Here is a 26,864-nt window from a genome sequence, read left to right on the forward strand (position 1 = left end):
CCATATTAAACCTCAGCATATTCTTACCATCTTAAATCGTACCATATTCTTACCATCTTAAACCATAACATATTCTTACCATCTTAAACCACAACATATTCTTACCAATTTAAACCATAACATATTCTTACCAATCTTAAAACATAGCACATTCTTACCATCTTAAACCACAACATATTATTACCATCTTAAACCATAACATATTCTTACCATCTTAAACCATAAGATATTCTTAACATCTTAAAACATAGCACATTCTTACCATCTTAAACCATAACATATTCTTACCATCTTAAACCATAACATATTCTTACCATTTTAAAACATAGCACATTCTCACCATCTTAAACCACAACATATTCTTACCATCTTAAACCATAACGTTCTTACCATCTTAAACCATAACATATTCTTACCATTTTAAACCATAACATCTTCTTACCATCTTAAACCATAACATATTCTTACCATTTTAAAACATAGCACATTCTTACCATCTTAAACCACAACATATTCTTACCATCTTAAACCATAATGTTCTCACCATCTTAAACCATAACATATTCTTACCATTTTAAACCATAACATATTCTTACCATCTTGAACCATAACATATTCTTACCATCTTAAACAATAACATATTCTTACTATCATAAACCATAACATATTCTTACCATCTTAAACCTTAACATATTGTTACCATTTTAAATCATAACATATTCTTACCATCTTAAACCATAATGTTCTTACCTTCTTAAACCATAATGTTCTTACCATCTTAAACCATAATGTTCTTAGAATCTTAAACCATAACATATTCTTACCATCTTAAACCATGACATATTCTTACCATCTTAAAACCTAGCACATTCTTACCATCTTAAACCACAAGATATTCTTACCACCTTAAACCATAACGTTCTTACCATCTTAAACCATAACATATTCTTACCATCTTAAACCGTGACATATTCTTACCATCTTAGACCATAACATATTCTTGCCATCTTAAACCATAACATATTCTTACCATCTTAAACCATAACATATTCTTACCATCTTAAAACATAGCACATTCTGACCATCTTAAACCACAACATATTCTTACCATCTTAAACCTTAATGTTCTTACCATCATAAACCATAACATATTCTTACCATCTTGAACAATAACATATTCTTACCATTGTAAACCATAACATATTCTTACCATCTTAAACCTTAACATATTCTTACCATCTTAAACCATAACATATTCTTACCATCTTAAACCATAATGTTCTTACCATCTTAAACCATACCATATTCTTACCATCATAAAACATACCATATTCTTACCATCTTAAACCATAGCATATTCTTACCATCTTAAACCATAATGTTCTTACCATCTTAAACCATAACATATTCTTACCATCATAAAACATACCATATTCTTACCATCTTAAACCATAGCATATTCTTACCATCTTAAACCATAACATATTCTTACCATCTTAAACCATAACATATTTTTACCATCTTAAACCATAACATATTCTTACCATCTTAAACCATAACATATTCTTACCATCTTAGAAATAACATATTCCTATCATCTAAGACCATAACATATACTTACCATCTTAAAACGATAACATATTCTTATCATCTAAGACCATATCATATACTTACCATCTTAAAACGTAGCATATCCTTACCATCTTAAACCATAACATATTCTTAACATCTCAAAACACCATTTTCTTACCATCTTAAACCATAGCATATTCTTACCATCTTAAACCGTAACATATTCTTACCATCTTAAACCATAACATATTCTTACCATCTTAAACCATAACATATTCTTACCATCTTAAACCTTAACATATTCTTACCATCTTAAACCATAACATATTCCTACCATAAATCATAATATATTCTTACCATCTTAAACCATTGCATATTCTTACCATCTTAAACCATAACATATTCTTACCATCTTAAACCATAACATATTCTTACTATCTTAAACCATAGCATATTCTTACCATCTTAAACCATAACTTATTCTTACCATCTTAAGCCATAGCATATCCTTACCATCTTAAACTATAATATATTCTTACCTTCTAAACCATAACATATTCTTACTATCTGAAACCATAACGTTCTTACCATCTTAAACCATAACATTCTTACCATCTTAAAACATAGTATATTCTTACCATCTTAAACCAAAGTATATTCTTACCATCTTAAACCATAACATATTCTTACCATCTTAAACCATAACATATTCTTACCATCTTAAACCAAAACATATTCTCACCATCTTAAACCATAACATATTCTTACCATCTTAAACCATAACATATTCTTACTATCTTAAACCATAACATATACCTACCATCTTAAACCTTAGCATATTTGTACATCTTAAACCATAACATATTCTTACCATCTTAAACCATAGCATATTCTTACCATCTTAGACCATAGTATATTCCTACCATCTTTAGCCATAGCATATTCTTACTATCTTGAACCATAGCATATTCTTGCTATCTTAAACTATAGCAAATTCTTACCATCATAATCCATAGCATATTCTTATCATCTTAAATCATAACATATTCTTACCATCATAAAATATAGCATATTCTTTCTGTCTTAAACCTTAGCTTATTCATACCATCTTGAACCACAACGTATTCTTACCAAGTTAAACCATAGCATATTCTTACTATGTTAAACCATAGCATATTCTTAACATCTTAAGCCATAGCATATTCTTACCATCTTAAACCATAGCATATTTTTACCACCTTAAACCATAGCATATTCTTACCATGTTAAACCATAGCATATTCCCACTATGTTAAACCATAGCATATTCTTACCATGTTAAACCATAGCATATTCTTAACATCTTAAGCCATAGCATATTCTTAAAATAAAAGTTTTAAACATATTGAAAAAAGATTAAAAGTTGCAAGAACTCAAAAATAACTTTTCACTTGACCATGAAGAAAATTTTCATATCAATTTGAAAATATATGAACTGGTAATTGAATTGGTTTAGATATGCTTTGGTTTTTTGTCTGCTCAGAAGTGTGGGAACTGTATACTTTGCATTGCTCTTAGTATAAGAAAAGGATTATGAAATATATTGCAGGAGTTTTTATGTTTATTTCATTATACATGCACTATATTTTCCTATATCAAATATTTTTTACAATTATGGACTCCTATGTACTGTTAATGTGCTGAAATGATGAATAGCTTATTTTGAACAGTCCATTCTTAATTTTAGGTGCTGGTGAACCAAACTTTGATGCCTTAGAAGCTAACCCTTATGAAAGTGTGTCAGGTCGTAGAGAAGCAGAAGTAAAATCTTTGCTCTCCAAGGTGCCAGCTGATCTTATCACATTGGATCCACTTAGTATTGGTCAGGTAAGTGATATATCATTACTGCTATGGGACTTCTGGATAATTTCTCTCTGTCCCTGTATAGGTTAGGTTAGGTGAATAGAAAATGTGACAGTTAATGAGGAATTGGTATGGTAATGGTAGGTGGTTACATTTATTGGAATGTGCTGTTAAATTGTATTTGAAATGATTGATAGTAATACAATTGAGATGTGTAAAGCATTTTTGCCAAGGTAAAAGTGCATGGGCTATATCTGCCACTGAAAATACTTGTTTTAGGAATAGTCTAATGGTTAGGGATTAGAGGATATACCAATCTTTTGAAATACAGATTTTTTTCGTCATAGACAAAAAAGGGTTATGAAAGGGAAACAGAAGAGACAAGAGAAAGTATTTACAAATTTTGGAGGAAATGAAAAAGGGATTATGAAAGGGAAACAGAAGAGACAAGAGAAAGTATTTACAAATTTTGGAGGAAATGAAAAAGGGATTATGAAAGGGAAACAGAAGAGACAAGAGAAAGTATTTACAAATTTTGGAGGAAATGAAAAAGGGATTATGAAAGGGAAACAGAAGAGACAAGAGAAAGTATTTACAAATTTTTCAGGAAATGAAAAAGGGATTATGAAAGGGAAACAGAAGAGACAAGGGAAAGTATTTACAAATTTTGGAGGAAATGAAAAAGGGATTATGAAAGGGAAACAGAAGAGACAAGGGAAAGTATTTACAAATTTTGGAGGAAATGAAAAAGGGATTATGAAAGGGAAACAGAAGAGACAAGGGAAAGTATTTACAAATTTTGGAGGAAATGAAAAGGGGATTATGAAAGGGAAACAGAAGAGACAAGGGAAAGTATTTACAAATTTTGGAGGAAATGAAAAAGGGATTATGAAAGGGAAACAGAAGAGACAAGGGAAAGTACAAAGTTTGGAGGAAATGAAAAAAATGTCTTTTAAAATAAGCATGGTCTTAGTTATTGGGAAAGACATGAGAAGGTAGAGAGTTCCAAAGTTTTGAGGTGTAGTGAAAGAAACAGTTACCAAATGGCCCACCTTTTAGTTGCCAGTGACCACACAATAATCATGTGATGCAGTAACCTGCCAAGTATTGTATGGTCTAACTAATGTTGGGGGCACAGAAGCAGCCAGCTCCAGGGAGCAAAAACCAAAGTAATTCCAGTAGAAGAGAGAAAGTGAACCAACATTGTGGTGTAGGGCAAGGGGGTTAAGTTTGGAAATTAGCCTGGGACAGTTTATAAGTTTCGACTCAGTTCTGTCAAGGATGCAGAGCTGGAACCACCCGAGATGTGAGAGCAGTACTCCATACATGGACGAATCTGTCCTTTGTATAAATGGAGCAACTGTTCTGAAGTATAGAAGTTTTGACACCTAAACAGGACACCCAGTTTCTTAGAGGCAGACTTAGCTATTCCCATAATATGGGGGTTCTAAGAAAGAGTGGATGTTACAGTAATACCAAGTATGTTTATTGATTTTCAACACTTCCCCCCTTCTTTACACACCTTCAAATGTACCCCATGCTTTGTATCCTTACATCAGTGGGACACCTATACCTCCAGATATACCCATTTTCACCCTCCCAGATAACGACCTCTCTCAATACATTGCTCATTGCTCCCAGAATCTTTTTCCCCTCTTACCCACCCCATGACTCACTTCTGTTTCCATCATTCTATTTACTGCCATATCCACTTGTAGATTATTAAAACACTTTATTTCCTCCAAATTTTCTCTTTTCAAACTCACACCCCAGTTCAACTGTCCCTCTGCCCTGCTAAACCTAATAACCTTGCTTTTAATCACATTACTCTAAATGGCCTCCTTTTGCTCTCTTTTCACTACTCAGACACCAACTTCTGCAGTTTCTTACTGGAATCTGCATCCAGTACTGTCATCATCAATCAACAACTGACTCACCTCCCACACCCACCACAGATTGCATGTTTGCCTTTCTCTACAAGAACCTAGCAGTTACATCTATCATCACTCCATCCATAAACAAATGAAACAGCCATGGTGACATCACACACCCCTGCCACAAACCAACCTTCATCTGAAATCATTCAATCTCCTCCCCTGCCTACTTGCTTGTGTAGTATACTCTTGATAAAATCTTCTAGTAGCTTTCCTCTATGACCATCTATTCATAAGACCTTCCACAAGGCATCTCTATCAGTCCTATCATATGCTTTCTCTAGATCCATAAATGCCACATACAAATCCCTCTGCTTCTCTTTCTCGCTCACATCCCTTCAAGCTAAGACCCGATCCATGCATCCTCTACCAATCCTGAAGCCACATTGTTCCTTCTTAGTCTGATGCTCTATATTTCCCACTCAGTCATTACTCTCCCATACAACTTACAGGTACACTTAAACTTATGCATCTGTGGTTTGAAAACTCACCTTTGTCCTTCTTGCCTTTATACCATGGCACTCTATGTGTGCATTCTCCCAGTCCTCAAGCACCTCACCCTGATCCAAAAATATACTGAAAATCCTGACTAACCATTTGACAACTCACTCACCCCCCTTTCCTGAGAAATTCAAATGCAGCACCGTCCATTTCAGCTGCCTTGCCATATTTCAGCTTACACAAAGCTTTCACCAGATGAAGAAAAGGCTTTATTTGCTCAAATCCATTCTTTAGTTGTCATGTGTAATTCACGGAAACTACAGCACCCTATCCATATCCAGGGCCCCATAGACCTTTCCATGGTTTCCTCCAGCAGCTTCATATACCTTGGTTCAATCTATTGACAGCATGTTGCCCTCAGTATACCACAGTTTTGCAATTCACTCTATCCCATGCATGCTTTTCACCCACCTTCATGTTAAGGGCCTGAGCATTCAGAATCTTTTTCTCATTCTCTCATCTCCAATTTGGTCTCCCTCGTCTCTTCTCCACTTCTACCACATGTATCCGTTTTGTCAACATCTCCTCACTCATTCTTTCCAAATATCCAAACCATTTCGGCTCACCCTCTTCATCTCTCTCAGCCACGCTTTTCTTATGACTACACCTCTTACTTTTGAGTGCATTTCATTGAAACCTCGGCAAAACTCCTGCACATTATCAAAGTTGTGGACAAAATCCAGGTCTGAAGTGATCTTATTTTTTCATTACAAATGTCTTTGAAACTATTTATGTATTATTCTTTATTTTGCTTTGTCGGTGTCTCCCGCGTTAGCGAGGTAGCGCAAGGAAACAGACGAAAGAATGGCCCACCCCACCCGCATACACATGTATATACGTACATGTCCACACATGCAAATATACATACCTATACATCTCAACATATACATACATATATACACACACAGACATATACATATATACACATGTACATAATTCATACTGTCTGCCTTTACTCATTCCCATCGCCACCCTGCCACTTGTAAAATAACAACCCCCTCCCCCCTCATGTACGCGAGGTAGGGCTAGGAAAAGACAACAAAGGCCACATTCGTTCACACTCAGTCTCTAGCTGTCATGTAATAATGCACTGAAACCACAGCTCCCTTTCCACATCCAGGCCCCACAGAACTTTCCATGGTTTACCCCAGACGCTTCACATGCCCTGGTTCAATCCATTGACAGCACGTCGACCCCGGTATACCACATCTTTCCAATTCACTCTATTCCTTGCATGCCTTTCATCCTCCTGTATGTTCAGGCCCCGATCACTCAAAATCTTTTTTACTCCATCTTTCCACCTCCAATTTGGTCTCCCACTTCTCGTTCCCTCCACCTCTGACACACATATCGTCTTGGTCAATCTTTCCTCACTCATTCTCTCCATGTGACCAAACCATTTCAAAACACCCTCTTCTGCTCTCTCAACTACACTCTTTTTATTACCACACATCTCTCTACCCTATTATTACTTACTTGATCAAACCACCTCACACCACATATTGTCCTCAAACATCTCATTTTCAGCACATCCACCCTCCTCTGCACAACTCTATCTATAGCCCATGCCTCGCAACCATATAACATTGTTGGAACCACCATTCCTTCAAACATACCCATTTTCCTTTCCGAGATAATGTTCTTGACTTCCACACATTCTTCAATGCTCCCAGAATTTTCGCCCCCCTCCCCCACCCTATGATTTACTTCCGCTTCCATGGTTCCATCCGCTGCCAAATCCACTCCCAGATATCTAAAACACTTCACTTCCTCCAGTTTTTCTCCATTCAAACTTACCTCCCAGTTGACTTGTCCCTCAACCCTACTGTACCTGATAACCTTTCTCTTATTCACATTTACTCTCAGCTTTCTTCTTTCACACACTTTACCAAACTCAGTCACCAGCTTCTGCAGTTTTTCACATGAATCAGCCACCAGCCACCATCTTTGAAACTGTAAGTTTAAATTCATTTTTTAAACAACTTGAAAAACTTGAAAATACAGGGTTGGAAAGGGAACCTAAATGAGTATTTAAGGGGTTAAAAGTGTTTCTTTCACCCCTATCCCTGCAGGGATAGGGGTGAAAGAATACTTCCCACGCATTCCTCGCGTGTCGTAGAAGGCGACTAGAGGGGACGGGAGCGGGGGGCCAGAAATCCTCCCCCCTTGTATTTTTTAACTTTCTAAAATGGGAAACAGAAGAAGGAGTCACGCGGGGAGTGCTCATCCTCCTCGAAGGCTCAGACTGGGGTGTCTAAATGTGTGTGGATGTAACCAAGATGTGAAAAAAGGAGAGATAGGTAGTATGTTTGAGGAAAGGAACCTGGATGTTTTGGCTCTGAGTGAAACGAAGCTCAAGGGTAAAGGGGAAGAGTGGTTTGGGAATGTCTTGGGAGTAAAGTCAGGGGTTAGTGAGAGGACAAGAGCAAGGGAAGGAGTAGCAGTACTCCTGAAACAGGAGTTGTGGGAGTATGTGATAGAATGTAAGAAAGTAAATTCTCGATTAATATGGGTAAAACTGAAAGTTGATGGAGAGAGATGGGTGATTAATGGTGCATATGCACCTGGGCATGAGAAGAAAGATCATGAGAGATAAGTGTTTTGGGAGCAGCTGAATGAGTGTGTTAGTGGTTTTGATGCACGAGACCGGGTTATAGTGATGGGTGATTTGAATGCAAAGGTGAGTAATGTGGCAGTTGAGGGGATAATTGGTATACATGGGGTGTTCAGTGTTGTAAATGGAAATGGTGAAGAGCTTGTAGATTTATGTGCTGAAAAAGGACTGGTGATTGGGAATACCTGGTTTAAAAAGCGAGATATACATAAGTATACGTATGTAAGTAGGAGAGATGGCCAGAGAGCGTTATTGGATTACGTGTTAATTGACAGGCGCACGAAAGAGAGACTTTTGGATGTTAATGTACTGAGAGGTGCAACTGGAGGGATGTCTGATCATTATCTTGTTGAGGCTAAGGTGAAGATTTGTATGGGTTTTCAGAAAAGAAGAGTGAATGTTGGGGTGAAGAGGGTAGTTAGAGTAAGTGAGCTTGGGAAGGAGACTTGTGTGAGGAAGTACCAGGAGAGACTGAGTACAGAATGGAAAAAGGTGAGAACAATGGAAGTAAGGGGAGTGGGGGAGGAATGGGATGTATTTAGGGAATCAGTGATGGATTGCGCAAAAGATGCTTGTGGCATGAGAAGAGTGGGAGGTGGGTTGATTAGAAAGGGTAGTGAGTGGTGGGATGAAGAAGTAAGATTATTAGTGAAAGAGAAGAGAGAGGCATTTGGACGATTTTTGCAGGGAAAAAATGTAATTGAGTGGGAGATGTATAAAAGAAAGAGACAGGAGGTCAAGAGAAAAGTGCAAGAGGTGAAAAAGAGGGCAAATGAGAGTTGGGGTGAGAGAGTATCATTAAATTTTAGGGAGAATAAAAAGATGTTCTGGGAGGAGGTAAATAAAGTGCGTAAGACAAGGGAGCAAATGGGAACTTCAGTGAAGGGCGCAAATGGGGAGGTGATAACAAGTAGTGGTGATGTGAGAAGGAGATGGAGTGAGTATTTTGAAGGTTTGTTGAATGTGTTTGATGATAGAGTGGCAGATATAGGGTGTTTTGGTCGAGGTGGTGTGCAAAGTGAGAGGGTTAGGGAAAATGATTTGGTAAACAGAGAAGAGGTAATAAAAGCTTTGCGGAAGATGAAAGCCGGCAAGGCAGCAGGTTTGGATGGTATTGCAGTGGAATTTATTAAAAAAGGGGGTGACTGTATTATTGACTGGTTGGTAAGGTTATTTAATGTATGTATGACTCATGGTGAGGTGCCTGAGGATTGGCGGAATGCGTGCATAGTGCCATTGTACAAAGGCAAAGGGAATAAGAGTGAGTGCTCAAATTACAGAGGTATAAGTTTGTTGAGTATTCCTGGTAAATTATATGGGAGGGTATTGATTGAGAGGGTGAAGGCATGTACTGAGCATCAGATTGGGGAAGAGCAGTGTGGTTTCAGAATTGGTAGAGGATGTGTGGATCAGGTGTTTGCTTTGAAGAATGTATGTGAGAAATACTTAGAAAAGCAAATGGATTTGTATGTAGCATTTATGGATCTGGAGAAGGCATATGATAGAGTTGATAGAGATGCTCTGTGGAAGGTATTAAGAATATATGGTGTGGGAGGCAAGTTGTTAGAAGCAGTGAAAAGTTATTATCGAGGATGTAAGGCATGTGTACGTGTAGGAAGAGAGGAAAATGATTGGTTCTCAGTGAATGTAGGTTTGCGGCAGGGGTGTGTGATGTCTCCATGGTTGTTTAATTTGTTTATGGATGGGGTTGTTAGGGAGGTAAATGCAAGAGTTTTGGAAAGAGGGACAAGTATAAAGTCTGTTGGGGATGAGAGAGCTTGGGAAGTGAGTCAGTTGTTGTTCGCTGATGATACAGCGCTGGTGGCTGATTCATGTGAGAAACTGCAGAAGCTGGTGACTGAGTTTGGTAAAGTGTGTGAAAGAAGAAAGTTAAGAGTAAATGTGAATAAGAGCAAGGTTATTAGGTACAGTAGGGTTGAGGGTCAAGTCAATAGTGAGGTAAGTTTGAATGGAGCAAAACTGGAGGAAGTAAAGTGTTTTAGATATGTGGGAGTGGATCTGGCAGCGGATGGAACCATGGAAGCAGAAGTGGATCATAGGGTGGGGGAGGGGGCGAAAATCCTGGGAGCCTTGAAGAATGTGTGGAAGTCGAGAACACTATCTCGGAAAGCAAAAATGGGTATGTTTGAAGGAATAGTGGTTCCAACAATGTTGTATGGTTGCGAGGTGTGGGCTATGGATAGAGTTGTGCGCAGGAGGATGGATGTGCTGGAAATGAGATGTTTGGGGACAATGTGTGGTGTGAGGTGGTTTGATCGAGTAAGTAACGTAAGGGTAAGAGAGATGTGTGGAAATGAAAAGAGCGTGGTTGAGAGAGCAGAAGAGGGTGTTTTGAAATGGTTTGGGCACATGGAGAGAATGAGTGAGGAAAGATTGACCAATAGGATATATGTGTCAGAGGTGGAGGGAACGAGGAGAAGTGGGAGACCAAATTGGAGGTGGAAAGATGGAGTGAAAAAGATTTTGTGTGATCGGGGCCTGAACATGCAGGAGGGTGAAAGGCGGGCAAGGAATAGAGTGAATTGGATCGATGTGGTATACCGGGGTTGACGTGCTGTCAGTGGATTGAACCAGGGCATGTGAAGCGTCTGGGGTAAACCATGGAAAGCTGTGTAGGTATGTATATTTGCGTGTGTGGACGTATGTATATATATGTGTATGGGGGTGGGTTGGGCCATTTCTTTCGTCTGTTTCCTTGCGCTTCCTCGCAAATGCGGGAGACAGCAGAAAAAAAAAAAGTGTTTCTCTCTCTTTTATAATGAGAGAGATTTTCTCAGATGAGCATAGCCCTCTCCATGAGTAGTTAGGTAAAGGCAAATATTTGGTCAGGAATGTAGCTTTCACTGTATGGAGAAGTTTCAGTGACTTGTATATTGACATGCTGTTACAATGACATATCTCCAGAGGAAATGTAGATAGTTAGGTAAGTTTATCATTACATGAGGGTTCCTCTTACAGAGAGGTGTTATTGGCACCAACATGCAGTGTGCAGGGATGACTACAAAAATGTGATCACAAAACATTGTCATGAAAATGATCATACCATAGATCTTGAAAATCCCGTTATTTTATACCCCTCTGCTGATTATGCCACATGGAACATCATTGAATCTGTCTTAATTGCTAATACTAAGAACTTTAATTTGTCCCCAGGCAACTTTAAAGCCCATCCTAGCATTAACTAAATCATTATGAGAGAATTGACTAAACATGAAAAATAATTGTTCAAGACACACCGAGCTACTCAGGTTGACCCCCGCCACATGACCCTGCTCATTCACTGTTCCTTTCAACCATTACTGCTAGACAAAGTGGACAGTGGTTGGTCTGTACTGATTGGTGGTGGATGGTGGTACTCCGTTGTGATGGGATTTAAATAACTATGCTGAATAATGGTACCTGATAAGGTGTATTGTCTCCATGAACCATGTCATGCCACATATATAAAAAAAATTACATGTTAAATAAAATTGCATGAACTCCTGTTGAAGTGCGATTTCACCTTCATAACTTTCATCACAGACAAGTGTGATGATCATATCTATATATTTATTATACTTGATCGCTGTTTCCTGTGTCAGCGAGGTAGCACAAGGAAGCAGACGAAGAATGGCCCATCCACTTATATACGCATATTTATTAAGAGAGACTTTTGGATGTTAATGTGCTGAGAGATGCAACTGGAGGGATGTCTGATCATTATCTTGTGGAGGCAAAGGTGAAGATTTGTATGGGTTTTCAGAAAAGAAGAGAGAATGTTGGGGTGAAGAGGGTGGTGAGAGGAAGTGAGCTTGGGAAGGAGACTTGTGTGAGGAAGTACCAGGAGAGAATGAGTACAGAATGGAAAAAGGTGAGAACAAAGGAGGTAAGGGGAGTGGGGGAGGAATGGGACGTATTTAGGGAAGCAGTGATGAATTGTGCAAAAGATGCTTGTGGCATGAGAAGCAATGGAAGTGGGTTGATTAGAAAGGGTAGTGAGTGGTGGGATGAAGAAGTAAGCTTATTAGTGAAAGAGAAGAGAGAGGCATTTGGACGATTTTTGCAGGGAAAAAATGCAAATGAGTGGGAGATATATAAAAGAAAGAGACAGGAGGTCAAGAGAAAGGTGCAAGAGGTGAAAAAGAGGGCAAATGAGAGTAGGGGTGAGAGAGTATCATTAGATTTTAGGGAGAATAAAAAGATGTTCTGGAAGGAGGTAAATAAAGTGCGTAAGACAAGGGAGCAAATGGGAACTTCAGTGAAGGGGGCTAATGGGGAGGTGATAACAAGTAGTGGTGATGTGAGAAGGAGATGGAGTGAGTATTTTGAAGGTTTGTTGAATGTGTTTGATGATAGAGTGGCAGATATAGGGTGTTTTGGTCGAGGTGGTGTGCAAAGTGAGAGGGTTAGGGAAAATGATTTGGTGAACAGAGAAGAGGTAGTGAAAGCTTTGCGGAAGATGAAAGCCGGCAAGGCAGCAGGTTTGGATGGTATTGCAGTGGAATTTATTAAAAAAGGGGGTGACTGAATTGTTGACTGGTTGGTAAGGTTATTTAATGTATGTATGACTCATGGTGAGGTGCCTGAGGATTGGCTGAATGTGTGCATAATGCCATTGTACAAAGGCAAAGGGGATAAGAGTGAGTGCTCAAATTACAGAGGTATAAGTTTGTTGAGTATTCCTGGTAAATTATATGGGAGGGTATTGATTGAGAGGGTGAAGGCATGTACAGAGCATCAGATTGGGGAAGAGCAGTGTGGTTTCAGAAGTGGTAGAGGATGTGTGGATCAGGTGTTTGTTTTGAAGAATGTATGTGAGAAATACTTAGAAAAGCAAATGGATTTGTATGTAGCATTTATGGATCTGGAGAAGGCATATGACAGAGTTGATAGAGATGCTCTGTGGAAGGTACTAAGAATATATGGTGTGGGAGGCAAATTGTTAGAAGCAGTGAAAAGTATTTATCGAGGATGTAAGACATGTGTACATGTAGGAAGAGAGGAAAGTGATTGGTTCTCAGTGAATGTAGGTTTGCGGCAGGGGTGTGTGATGTCTCCATGGTTGTTTGATTTGTTTATGGATGGGGTTGTTAGGGAGGTGAATGCAAGAGTTTTTGAAAGAGGGGCAAATATGAAGTCTGTTGGGGATGAGAGAGCTTGGGAAGTGAGTCAGTTGTTGTTCGCTGATGATACAGCGCTGGTGGCTGATTCATGTGAGAGACTGCAGAAGCTGGTGACTGAGTTTGGTAAAGTGTGTGAAAGAAGAAAGTTAAGAGTAAATGTGAATAAGAGCAAGGTTATTAGGTACAGTAGGGTTGAGGGTCAAGTCAATTGGGAGGTAAGTTTGAATGGAGAAAAACTGGAGGAAGTAAAGTGTTTTAGATATCTGGGAGTGGATCTGGTAGTGGATGGAACCATGGAAGCGGAAGTGAATCATAGGGTGGGGGATGGAGGGAAAATCCTGGGAGCCTTGAAGAATATTTAGAAGTCGAGAACATTATCTCGGAAAGCAAAAATGGGTATGTTTGAAGGAATAGTGGTTCCAACAATGTTGTATGGTTGCGAGGCTTGGCCTATGGATAGAGTTGTGCGCAGGGGGGTGGATGTGCTGGAAATGAGATGTTTGAGGACAATATGTGGTGTGAGGTGGTTTGATCGAGTAAGTAATGTAAGGGTAAGAGAGATGTGTGGAAATAAAAAGAGCGCTGTTGAGAGAGCAGAAGAGGGTGTTTTGAAATGGTTTGGTCACATGAAGAGAATGAGTGAGGAAAGATTGACCAAGAGGATATATGTGTCAGAGGTGGAGGGAACGAGGAGAAGTGGGAGACCAAATTGGAGGTGGAAAGATGGAGTGAAAAAGATTTCGAGTGATCGGGGCGTGAACATGCAGGAGGGTGAAAGGTGTGCAAGGAATAGAGTGAATTGGATCAATGTGGTATACCGGGGTTGATGTGCTGTCAATGGATTGAATAAGGGCATGTGAAGTGTCTGGGGTAAACCATGGAAAGTTGTGTGGGGCCTGGATGTGGAAAGGGAGCTGTGGTTTCGGGCATTATTGCATGACAGCTAGAGACTGAGTGTGAACAAATGGGGCCTTTGTTGTCTTTTCCTAGCGCTACCTCGCACACATGAGGGGGGAGGGGGATGTTATTCCATGTGTGGTGAGGTGGCGATGGGAATGAATAAAGGCAGACAGTGTGAATTGTGTGCATGTGTATATATGTATGTGTCTGTGGGTGTATATATATATGTGTACATTGAGATGTATAGGTATGTATATTTGCATGTGTGGACGTGTATGTATATTTGCGTGTGTGGACGTGTATGTATATACATGTGTATGGGGGTGGGTTGGGCCATTTCTTTCGTCTGTTTCCTTGCGCTACCTCGCAAACGCGGGAGACAGCGACAAAGCAAAATGATAATAATAATTATTTATTTATTTATTATACTTTGTCGCTGTCTCCCGCATTAGCGAGGTAGCCCAAGGAAAAGACGAAAGAATGGCCCAACCCACCCACATACACATGTATATACATAAATGCCCACACATGCACATATACATACATATACATTTCAATGTATACATACATATACATACACAGACATATACATATATATATATACATATATATTCATCCATGCTGCCTTCATCCATTCCTGCCGCCACCCCACCACACATGAAATGGCATCCCCCTCCCCCCATGTGCATGTGAGGTAGGGCCAGGAAAAGACAACAAAGGCCATATTCGTTCACACTCAGTCTCTAGCTGTCATGTGTAATGCACCGAAACCACGGCTCCCTTTCCACATCCAGGCCCCACAAAACTTTCCATGGTTTACCCTAGACACTTCACATGCCCTGGTTCAATTCATTGACAGCACGTCGACCCAATTCACTCTATTCCTTGCATGACTTTCACCCTCCTGTATGTTCAAGCCCTGATCGCTCAAAATCTTTTTCACTCCATCATTCAACCTCCATTTTGGTCTCTTGCCTCTCCTTCTTTCCCCCACCTCTGATACATATATCCTCTTTGTTAATCTTTTCTCACTCATTCCCTCCATGTGTTCAAGCCATTTCAACACACATTCTTTTTGTTACCACACATCTCTCTTACCCTTTCATTACTTATTTGATCAAACCACCTCACACCACTTATTGTCCTCAAACATTTCATTTCCAACACATCCACTCTCCACTGCACTACCCTATCTATAGCCCATGCTTCACAACCATATAACATTGTTGGAACTACTATTCCTTCAAACATACCCATTTTTGCTCTCCGAGATAACGTTCTTGCCTCCTATATATCCTTCAACGCTCCCAGAACCTTTGCCCCCTCCCCCATCCTGTGACTCGCTTCCTCTTCCATGGTCCCATCTGCTGCTAAGTCCACTCCCAGATATCTAAAACACTTCACTTCCTCTAGTTTTTCTCCATTCAAACTTACCTCCCATACACATAACAATATATACACATATACAGACTTATACATATATACACATGTACATATTCAGATTTACTTGCCTTCATCCATTCCTGCCGCTACCCCGCCCACAGGAAACAGCATCGCTACATATATATATATATATTTATTACACATATTTGCCATTTCCTTCCTTAGTGAGGTAGCGTCAAAACAGAGAACTAAGCTCTATAGGGAAAAATCTTCCCTTGGCTCCCTTCTCTAGTCCTTCTTTTGGAAGAATAAAAACTGGAAGGAAGGATTTTCAGTCCCATGCTCCCACCCCTTTTAGTTGCCTTGTATGACACACTGGGAATGTGAAGGAATTATTCTTTCTTATCCCCAGGGATAAATAGGTATATAGATAGATCGATATAATAACAGTTTTCTTATATTTATATATATTTTTGCTTTGTTGCTGCCTCCTGCGTTAGCAAGGTAGCCCAAGGAAACAGACGAAAGAATGGCCAAACCCACCCACATACACATGTATATACATACACGTCCACACATGCAAATATACATACCTATACATCTCAACGTATACATATATACACACACACAGACATATACATATATACACATGTACATAATTCATAATGTCTGCCTTTATTCATTTCCATCGCCACCCCGCCACACATGAAATAACAACCCCCTCCCCCCACATGTGCACGGGTTAGTGCTAGGAAAAGACAACAAAGGCCACATTCGTTCACACTCGGTCTCCAGCTGTCATGTAATAATGCACCGAAACCACAGCTCCCTTTCCACATCTAGGGCTCACAGAACTTTCCAAGGTTTACCCCAGACGCTTCACACACCCTGGTTCAATCCACTGACAGCATGTTGACCCTGGTATACCACATTGTTACAATTCACGTTATTCCTTGCACGCCTTTCACCCTCCTGCATGTTCGGGCCCCGATCACTCAAAATCTTTTTCACTCCATCTTTCCACCTCCAATTAGGTCTCCCACTTCTCGTTCCCTCCACCTCTGACACATATATCCTCTTGGTCAATCTTTCGTCACTCATTCTCTCCATGTGAACAAACCATTTCAAAACACCCTCTTCTGCTCTCTCAACAACACTCTTTTTATTACCACACATCTCTCTTACCCTATTATTACTTACTCGATCAAACCACCTCACACCACATATTATCCTCAGACATCTCATTTCCAGCACATCCACCCTCCTGCACACAACTCTATTTATAGCCCATGCCTTGCAACCATGTAACATTGTTGGAACCACTATTCCTTCAAACATACCCATTTTTGCTTTCTGAGATAATGTTCTCGACTTCCACACATTCTTCAATGCTCCCAGAACTTTTGCCCCCTCCCTCACCCTATGATTCACTTTTGCTTCCATGGTTCCATCCACTGCCAAATCTACCCCCAGATATCTAAAACACTTCACTTCCTCCAGATTTTCTCCATTCAAACTTACCTCCAAATTGACTTGTCCCTCAACCTTACTGTACCTATGACCTTGCTCTTGTTCACATTTACTCTCAGCTTTCTTCTTTTACATACTTTACCAAACTCAGTCACCAGCTTCTGCAGTTTCTCACCCGAATCAGCTACCAGCGCTGTATGATCAATGAACAACAACTGACTCACTTCCCAAGCTCTCTCATCCACAACAGACTACATACTTGCCCCTCTTTCCAAAACTCTTGCATTCACCTCCCTAACAACCCCATTCATAAACAAAGTAAGCAACCATGGAAACATCACACACCCCTGCCGCAAACCAGCATTCACTGAGAACCAATCACTTTCCTCTCTTCCTACACGTACACAAGCTTTACATCCTTGATAAAAACTTTTCACTGCTTCTAACAACTTGCCCCCACACCATGAATTCTTAATACCTTCCACAGATCATCTCTATCAACTCTATCATATGCCTTCTCCAGATCCATAAATGCTACATACAAATCCATTTGCTTTTCTAAGTTATTTTTGCCCTCTCAATCAGTACCTTCCCATATAATTTCCCAGGAATACTCAACAAACTTATACCTCTGTAATTTGAGCACTCACTTTAATCCCCTTTGCCTTTGTACAATGGCACTATGCAAGCATTCTTCCAATCCTCAGGCACCTCACCATGAGTCATACATATATTAAATAACCTTACCAACCAGTCAACAGTACAGTCACCCCCTTTTTTAATAAATTCCACTGCAATACCATCCAAACCCGCTGCCTTGCCGGCTTTCATCTTCTGCAAAGCTTTTACTACCTCTTCTCTGTTTACCAAGTCATTTTTCCTAACACTCTCACTTCGCACACCACCTCGACCAAAACACCCTATATCTGCCACTCTATCATCAAACACATTCAACAAACCTTCAAAATACTCACTCCATCTTCTCACATCATCACTGCTTGTTATTAGCCCCCCTTCACTGAAGTTCCCATTTGCTCCCTTGTCTTACACACTTTATTTACCTCCCTCCAAAACATCTTTTTATTTTCCCTAAAATTTAATGATACTCTCTCACCCCAACTCTCATTTGCCCTCTTTTTCACCTCTTGCACCTTTCTCTTGACCTCCTGCTTCTTTCTTTTATACATCTCCCAGTCATTTGCATTATTTCCCTGCAAAAATCGTCCAAATTCCTCTCTCTTCTCTTTCACTAATAATCTTACTTCTTCGTCCCACCACTCACTACCCTTTCTAATCTGCCCACCTTCCATGCTTCTCATGCCACAAGCATCTTTTGCGCAAGCCATCACTGCTTCCCTAAATACATCCCATTCCTCCCCCACTCCCCTTACCTCCTGTGTTCTCACCTTTTTCCATTCTGTACTCAGTCCCTCCTGGTACTTCCTCACACAAGTCTCCTTCCCAAGCTCACTTACTCTCACCACTCTCTTCACCCCAACATTCTCTCTTCCTTTCTGAAAACCTCTACAAATCTTCACCTTCGCCTCCACAAGATGATCAGATATCCCTCCAGTTGCACCTCTCAGCACATTAACATCCAAAAGTCTCTCTTTCGCGCGCCTATCAATTAACATGTAATCCAATAACGCTCTCTGGCCATCTCTCCCGCTTACATATGTATACTTATGTATATCTCTCTTTTTAGACCAGGTATTCCCAATCATCAGTCCTTTTTCAGCACATAAATCTACAGTGGATTGAACCAGGGCATGTGAAGCGTCTGGGGTAAACCATGGAAAGTTCTGTGGGGCCTGGATGTGGAAAGGGAGCTGTGGTTTCGGTGCATTATTACACGACAGCTAGAGACTGAGTGTGAACGAATGTGGCCTTTGTTGTCTTTTCTTAGTGCTACCTCACACACATGAGGTGGAGGGGGTTGTTATTTCATGTGTGGCGGGGTGGCGATGGGAATTAATAAAGGCAGACAGTATGAATTATGTACATGTGTATATATGTATATGTCTGTGTGTGTATGTATATCCCTGGGGATAGGGGAGAAAGAATACTTCCCACGCATTCCTCACGTGTCGTAGAAGGCGACTAAAGGGGACGGGAGCGGGGGGGCCAGAAACCCTCCCCTCCTTGTATTTTGACTTTCTAAAAGGGGAAACAGAAGGAGTTACGCGAGGAGTGCTCATCCTCCTCGAAGGCTCAGATTGGGGTGTCTAAATGTGTGTGGATGTAACCAAGATGAGAAAAAAGGAGAGATAGGTAGTATGTTTGAGGAAAGGAACCTGGATGTTTTGGCTCTGAGTGAAACGAAGCTCAAGGGTAAAGGGGAAGAGTGGTTTGGGAATGTCTGGGGAGTAAAGTCAGGGGTTAGTGAGAGGACAAGAGCAAGGGAAGGAGTAGCACTACTCTGAATCAGGAGTTGTGGGAGTATGTGATAGAATGTAAGAAAGTAAATTCTAGATTGATATGGGTAAAACTGAAAGTTGATGGAGAGAGGTGGGTGATTATTGGTGCATATGCACCTGGGCATGAGAAGGAAGATCATGAGAGGCAAGTGTTTTGGGAGCAGCTGAATGAGTGTGTTAGTGGTTTTGATGCACAAGACCGGGTTATAGTGATGGGTGATTTGAATGCAAAGGTGAGTAATGTGGCAGTTGAGGGAATAATTGGTATACATGAAGTGTTCATTGTTGTAAATGGAAATGGTGAAGAGCTTGTAGATTTATGTGCTGAAAAAGGACTGGTGATTGGGAATACCTGGTTTAAAAAGTGAGATATATATAAGTATACATATGTAAGTAGGAGAGATGGCCAGAGAGCGTTATTGGATTACGTGTTAATTGATAGACGCACGAAAGAGAGACTTTTGGATGTTAATGTGCTGAGAGGTATAAAAGAGGTATAAAAGAAAGAGGCAGGAGGTCAAGAGAAAGGTGCAAGATGTGAAAAAGAGGGCAAATGAGAGCTGGGGTGAGAGAGTATCATTAAATTTCAGGGAGAATAAAAAGATGTTTTGGAAGGAGGTAAATAAAGTGCGTAAGACAAGGGAGCAAATGGGAACTTCAGTGAAGGGGGCTAATGGGGAGGTGATAACAAGTAGTGGTGATGTGAGAAGGAGATGGAGTGAGTATTTTGAAGGTTTGTTGAATGTGTTTGATGATAGAGTGGCAGATATAGGGTGTTTTGGTCGAGGTGGTGTGCAAAGTGAGAGGGTTAGGGAAAATGATTTTGTAAATAGAGAAGAGGTAGTAAAAGCTTTACGGAAGATGAAAGCTGGCAAGGCAGCAGGTTTGGATGGTATTGCAGGGGAATTTATTAAAAAGGGGGGTGACTGTATTGTTGACTGGTTGGTAAGGTTATTTAATGTATGTATGATTCATGGTGAGGTGCCTGAGGATTGGCAGAATGCTTGCATAGTGCCATTGTACAAAGGCAAAGGGGATAAGAGTGAGTGCTCAAATTACAGAGGTATAAGTTTGTTGAGTATTCCTGGTAAATTATATGGGAGGGTATTGATTGAGAGGGTGAAGGCATGTACAGAGCATCAGATTGGGGAAGAGCAGTGTGGTTTCAGAAGTGGTAGAGGATGTGTGGATCAGGTGTTTGCTTTGAAGAATGTATGTGAGAAATACTTAGAAAAACAAATGGATTTGTATATGGCATTTGTGGATCTGGAGAAGGCATATGATAGAGTTGATAGAGATGCTCTGTGGAGGGTTTTAAGAATATATGGTGTGGGAGGCAAGTTGTTAGAAGCAGTGAAAAGTTTTTATCGAGGATGTAAGGCATGTGTACGTGTAGGAAGAGAGGAAAGTGATTGGTTCTCAGTGAATGTAGGTTTGCGGCAGGGATGTGTGATGTCTCCATGGTTGTTTAATTTGTTTATGGATGGGGTTGTTGGGGAGGTGAATGCAAGAGTTTTGGAAAGAGAGGCAAGTATGCAGTCTGTTGTGGATGAGAGAGCGTGGGAAGTGAGTCAGTTGTTGTTTGCTGATGATACAGCGCTGGTGGCTGATTCATGTAAGAAAATGCAGAAGCTGGTGACTGAGGTTGGTAAAGTGTGTGAAAGAAGAAAGTTGGGAGTAAATGTGAATAAGAGCAAGGTTATTGGGTGCAGTGGGGTTGAGGGTCAAGTCAATTGGGAGGTAAGTTTGAATGGAGAAAGACTGGAGGAAGTGGAGTGTTTTAGATTTCTGGGAGTAGATCTGGCAGTGGATGGAACCATGGAGGCGGAAGTGAATCATAGGGTGGGGGAGGGGGCGAAAATTCTGGGAGTGTTGAAGAATGTTTAGAAGTCGAGAACATTATCTCGGAAAGCAAAAATGGGTATGTTTGAAGGAATAGTGGTTCCAACAATGTTGTATGGTTGCGAGGCGTGGGCTATGGATAGAGTTGTGCGCAGGAGGGTGGATGTGCTGGAAATGAGATGTTTGAGGACAATATGTGGTGTGAGGTGGTTTGATTGAGTAAGTAATGTAAGGGTAAGAGGGATGTGTGGAAATAAAAAGAGTGTGGTTGAGAGAGGAGAAGAGGGTGTTTTGAAATGGTTTAGTCACATGGAGAGAATGAGTGAGGAAAGATTGACCAAGAGGATATATGTGTCAGAGGTGGAGGGAACGAGGAGAAGTAGGAGACCAAATTTTATGTGGAAAGATGGAGTGAAAAGGAATTTGAGTGATCGGGGCCTGAACATGCAGGAGGGTGAAAGGCAGGTAAGGAGTAGAGTGAATTGGAACGATGTGGTATACCGGGGTCGACGTGCTGTCAATGGATTGAACCAAGGCATGTGAAGCGTCTGGGGTAAACCATGGAAAGTTCTGTGGGGCCTGGATGTGGAAAGGGAGCTGTGGTTTCAGTGCATTATTACATGGCAGCTAGAGACTGAGTGTGAACGAATGGGGCCTTTGGTGTCTTTTCCTAGCGCTACCTCACACACATGAGGGGGGAGGGGGTTGTTATTCCATGTGTGGCAGGGTGGCGATGGGAACAAATAAAGGCAGACAGTATGAATTATGTACATGTGTATATATGTATATGTCTGTGTGTGTATATATATGTGTACATTGAGATGTATAGGTATGTATATTTGCGTGTGTGGATGTGCATGTATATATATGTGTATGTGGGCGGGTTGGGCCATTCTTTCGTCTGTTTCCTTGCGCTAACTCGCTAACGCGGGAGACAGTGACAAAGCAAAATAAATAAATTAATAAATATAGTGTATATATATGTATACGTTGAGATGTATAGGTATGTATATTTGCGTGTTTGGATGTGTATGTATATACATGTGTATGTTGGTGGGTTGGGCCATTCTTTCATCTGTTTCCCTGCGCTACCTTGCTAACGCGGGAGACAGCGACAAAGCAAAATAAAAATAAAGTTAAGATGTATAGGTATGTATATTTGCATATGTGGATGTGTATGTATATACATGTGTATGTGTGTGGGTTGGGCCATTTCTTTCGTCTGTTCCCTTGCGCTACCTCGCAAACGTGGGAGACAGCGACAAAGCAAAATAATAATAATAATATTTAAATATATTATTTTTTTATTTTATTTATTTATTATACTTTGTCGCTGTCTCCCGCGTTTGCGAGGTAGCGCAAGGAAACAGACGAAAGAAATGGCCCAACCCTCCCCATACACATGTATATACATACGTCCACACACGCAAATATACATACCTACACAGCTTTCCATGGTTTACCCCAGACGCTTCACATGCCTTGATTCAATCCACTGACAGCACGTCAACCCCGGTATACCACATCGCTCCAATTCACTCTATTCCTTGCCCTCCTTTCACCCTCCTGCATGTTCAGGCCCCGATCACACAAAATCTTTTTCACTCCATCTTTCCACCTCCAATTTGGTCTCCCTCTTCTCCTCGTTCCCTCCACCTCCGACACATATATCCTCTTGGTCAATCTTTCCTCACTCATTCTCTCCATGTGCCCAAACCACTTCAAAACACCCTCTTCTGCTCTCTCAACCACGCTCTTTTTATTTCCACACATCTCTCTTACCCTTACGTTACTCACTCGATCAAACCACCTCACACCACACATTTTCCTCAAACATCTCATTTCCAGCACATCCATCCTCCTGCGCACAACTCTATCCATAGCCCACGCCTCGCAACCATACAACATTGTTGGAACCACTATTCCTTCAAACATACCCATTTTTGCTTTCCGAGATAATGTTCTCGACTTTCACACATTCTTCAAGGCCCCCAGAATTTTCGCCCCCTCCCCCACCCTATGATCCACTTCCGCTTCCATGGTTCCATCCGCTGCCAGATCCACTCCCAGATATCTAAAACACTTCACTTCCTCCAGTTTTTCTCCATTCAGACTCACCTCCCAATTGACTTGACCCTCAACCCTACTGTACCTAATAACCTTGCTCTTATTCACATTTACTCTTAACTTTCTTCTTCCACACACTTTACCAAACTCAGTCACCAGCTTCTGCAGTTTCTCACATGAATCAGCCACCAGCGCTGTATCATCAGCGAACAACATCTGACTCACTTCCCAAGCTCTCTCATCCCCAACAGACTTCATACTTGCCCCTCTTTCCAAAACTCTTGCATTTACCTCCCTAACAACCCCATCCATAAACAAATTAAACAACCATGGAGACATCACACACCCCTGCCGCAAACCTACATTCACTGAGAACCAATCACTTTCCTCTCTTCCTACACGTACACATGCCTTACATCCTCGATAAAAACTTTTCACTGCTTCTGACAACTTTCCTCCCACACCATATATTCTTAATACCTTCCACAGAGCATCTCTATCAACTCTATCATATGCCTTCTCAAGATCCATAAATGCTACATACAAATCCATTTGCTTTTCTAAGTATTTCTCACATACATTCTTCAAAGCAAACACCTGATCCACACATCCTCTACCACTTCTGAAACCACACTGCTCTTCCCCAATCTGATGCTCTGTACATGCCTTCACCCTCTCAATCAATACCCTCCCATATAATTTACCAGGAATACTCAACAAACTTATACCTCTGTAATTTGAGCACTCACTCTTATCCCCTTTGCCTTTGTACAATGGCACTATGCACGCATTCCGCCAATCCTCAGGCACCTCACCATGAGTCATATATCTATTTATATTTCTTATATTCAGAGCAGACCATTTTTAGAGCTGATGGCATACAAGGGGATCATGTGGTAGGCAGTATATCTATTGAATTTTGAATTCCTTCACAGATACCCATATGCACACTGCTAGATACAGGGTACATTTAAGGAAGTGTGTGTGAGCACACTATTGTCTTGCCTGTAGTTTTGTTTTCATATTTATTAGCTTATGACAGATTTTAAGGGGTGTATGCATACTTTTGCTGTGGTGTTTTAGTATGCACCTTCATTGATTCTCTTGTCTTCATGATTATATTGTACTCATGATTATTTCTGTAGGTTGATTTGCCACGACTACAGGAGAAACTAGATGCTAAGAATGCTCTTCTGTACGTTCGGAAGCCCAAGATTGATTTCACCCCACGTTACCGAATGAAGGGTAAGAGTAATTCTGCACAGAAATTCAAACGTAAGCAGAAAATGAAGGAAAGCCAACAACGTGATTACCTAAAGGCAGCAGTCCTTCAGAGGGAAAACTTTGGCATAGGGAAGACAAAGAAGATTAAGAAGATTGTATCTGAATCAGCTGAAATCCTTGATCGTTTTAAGCCTAAAGAAAAGATGTTACACTGAAATGTTCTAAGTTTGAAATGATTGGGACCAAGCAGTTGCTGGACTAAAGATTTTTAGGAAGTATAGAGAGTGAACATTTCCAGGGATTTTGGTTTCGCAAACACTAGATTAATGCAAGCTAATTTTGTGAGTAAAATTTCTTATTCTAGTTCAGAGCACTTGTTTACTGACACAATCATCAGTTTTGAAGTGAAAATAATAGAAAAGAAATGAATTATCTAACTGTTCCCTTATTATAGAGTAAATTCTAGCTAAGCATTTGTTTGATCAGTGAGGGTTACTGGACTGTATTTTATAAATTGATTACATTTGTAAACTGAATAAAGTAAATGCATGTGAGCAGGAGAGATGGTCAGTGTGCATTACTGAATTACACACCAACTGATAAGCAAGTAAAAGAGAGACTCCTGGATGTGAATGTGCTGAGAGGGACAGATGATGGAATGTCTGATCATTACCCTATGGAGGTGAGGATATAGCTTTGTAGAGGTTTTTGGAGAACAAGAAATGTTATGGGTGAAGAAAGAATGGTGAGAGTAACTAAGAAGTAGCAGGAGTGTAGAATGGCAAAATGTGAGTAAATGAAGCTGGGGGTGTGGGTAAAGGATGGGAGGTATTTAGGGAAGCATTGCTTTACATGTGAAAGATGCATGTGGCATGGGTAAGGTGGGAGGCATGCAGATTAGGAAGAGTAGTGAGTAGTGGGATGATGAAGTAAAGTTGGTGGTAATTTGCTGAACCAGAGAAAATTTGCTAAACTAGTTCAAAATCTGTTATATTTGCTGAACCATGTGAGTTTCTGAACTTTAGAACTCTGGATTTAAGAAATTTTACTATGCTGAAAAATCATGTTAAAATGTATAAATATATTTGATCATTTTGCAATAATGAAAACTATATGTATTCTACCCACTTGATTAATATGTATTGTTTCATTTTTCCCAACCCATGTGCAAAAAATAATGACTACCTGATAAGCTTATTAAAAAACAATATATTGTTTTACTTGAAGATCCTTACAATTGTTAATCATAATTTTGTTTTGTAAGTTGCCAGTTTGCAGTGTTTCCACTGATGGTCCTTTCTTATGAGTATCATTTTGTGTATGACACTCACACTGAAATTCCATATAATTTTATTCTTTTAAACATGCTCAGTACCTGCTTAAAAGAAAAGTAGTTGCATACACTTCACAAATAATTGGAAAAATCGATGTTGAACACCTTCCCTAGCAAAAGGTGATAGGGAATGAAGCAAGGGGAGTGTGTTTAGAATAGGAAATATAATGGGAAGTAGTGATGGTATGTGCAGAGAAGTGTTTGGCATGCAGATGGCGGGGGTTGGGAGGTGAGAAAGTGTATCAAGTGGTTGGATGACAAAATTTATAAGAGAGAAAGGAGAGGTGAATGGCTGTACTTAAAGGGAAGAAGGGCAAGTAATTGGGAGATCTATCTTTATCTCTGATGCCTGTTCCCCCCTGGAACTCCCTCAAAGGGGTGACTACGACAATAGAAACCCCATAACTAGTCCAATTCCACTTCTCAGCCTTTAGTGCCTCACCTCTTACAAGCCACTGGCAAAGGGCATCTCTACTGCAGTGTTTGCAGAGGCTCCTACCTAATGTTCCTGCTGACTATATCTATCTAATATTCCTACCTACTAATTCTACCTAGTGTTTTTACCTAATGCTCCTGCCTAAATGCTTCAGTCAACTACTATCTATTGCTCCTACCATTTTGTCAAAAGACAAAGCTAGCATA

At 40.3% G+C, this 26,864-nt stretch overlaps 1 protein-coding gene across 1 annotated transcript in view; it reads left to right on the top strand.

Moving 5' to 3' along the window:
• The window catches only part of LOC139761757 (WD repeat-containing protein 46), an 84,159-nt gene extending 58,062 nt beyond the window's left edge, over positions 1–26,097 (top strand). The window contains exons 6-7 of the mRNA XM_071686192.1: positions 3,299–3,438; positions 24,811–26,097. Coding sequence (XP_071542293.1) covers positions 3,299–3,438; positions 24,811–25,104 — 434 coding nt within the window. The 3' untranslated portion in view covers positions 25,105–26,097. The remainder of the gene's footprint in view (positions 1–3,298; positions 3,439–24,810) is intronic.
• Positions 26,098–26,864: the final 767 nt, after the last annotated feature.

Source organism: Panulirus ornatus, chromosome 41 (genome assembly GCF_036320965.1).
Source record: "Panulirus ornatus isolate Po-2019 chromosome 41, ASM3632096v1, whole genome shotgun sequence".
Classification (NCBI taxonomy): Eukaryota; Metazoa; Arthropoda; class Malacostraca; order Decapoda; family Palinuridae; genus Panulirus; species Panulirus ornatus.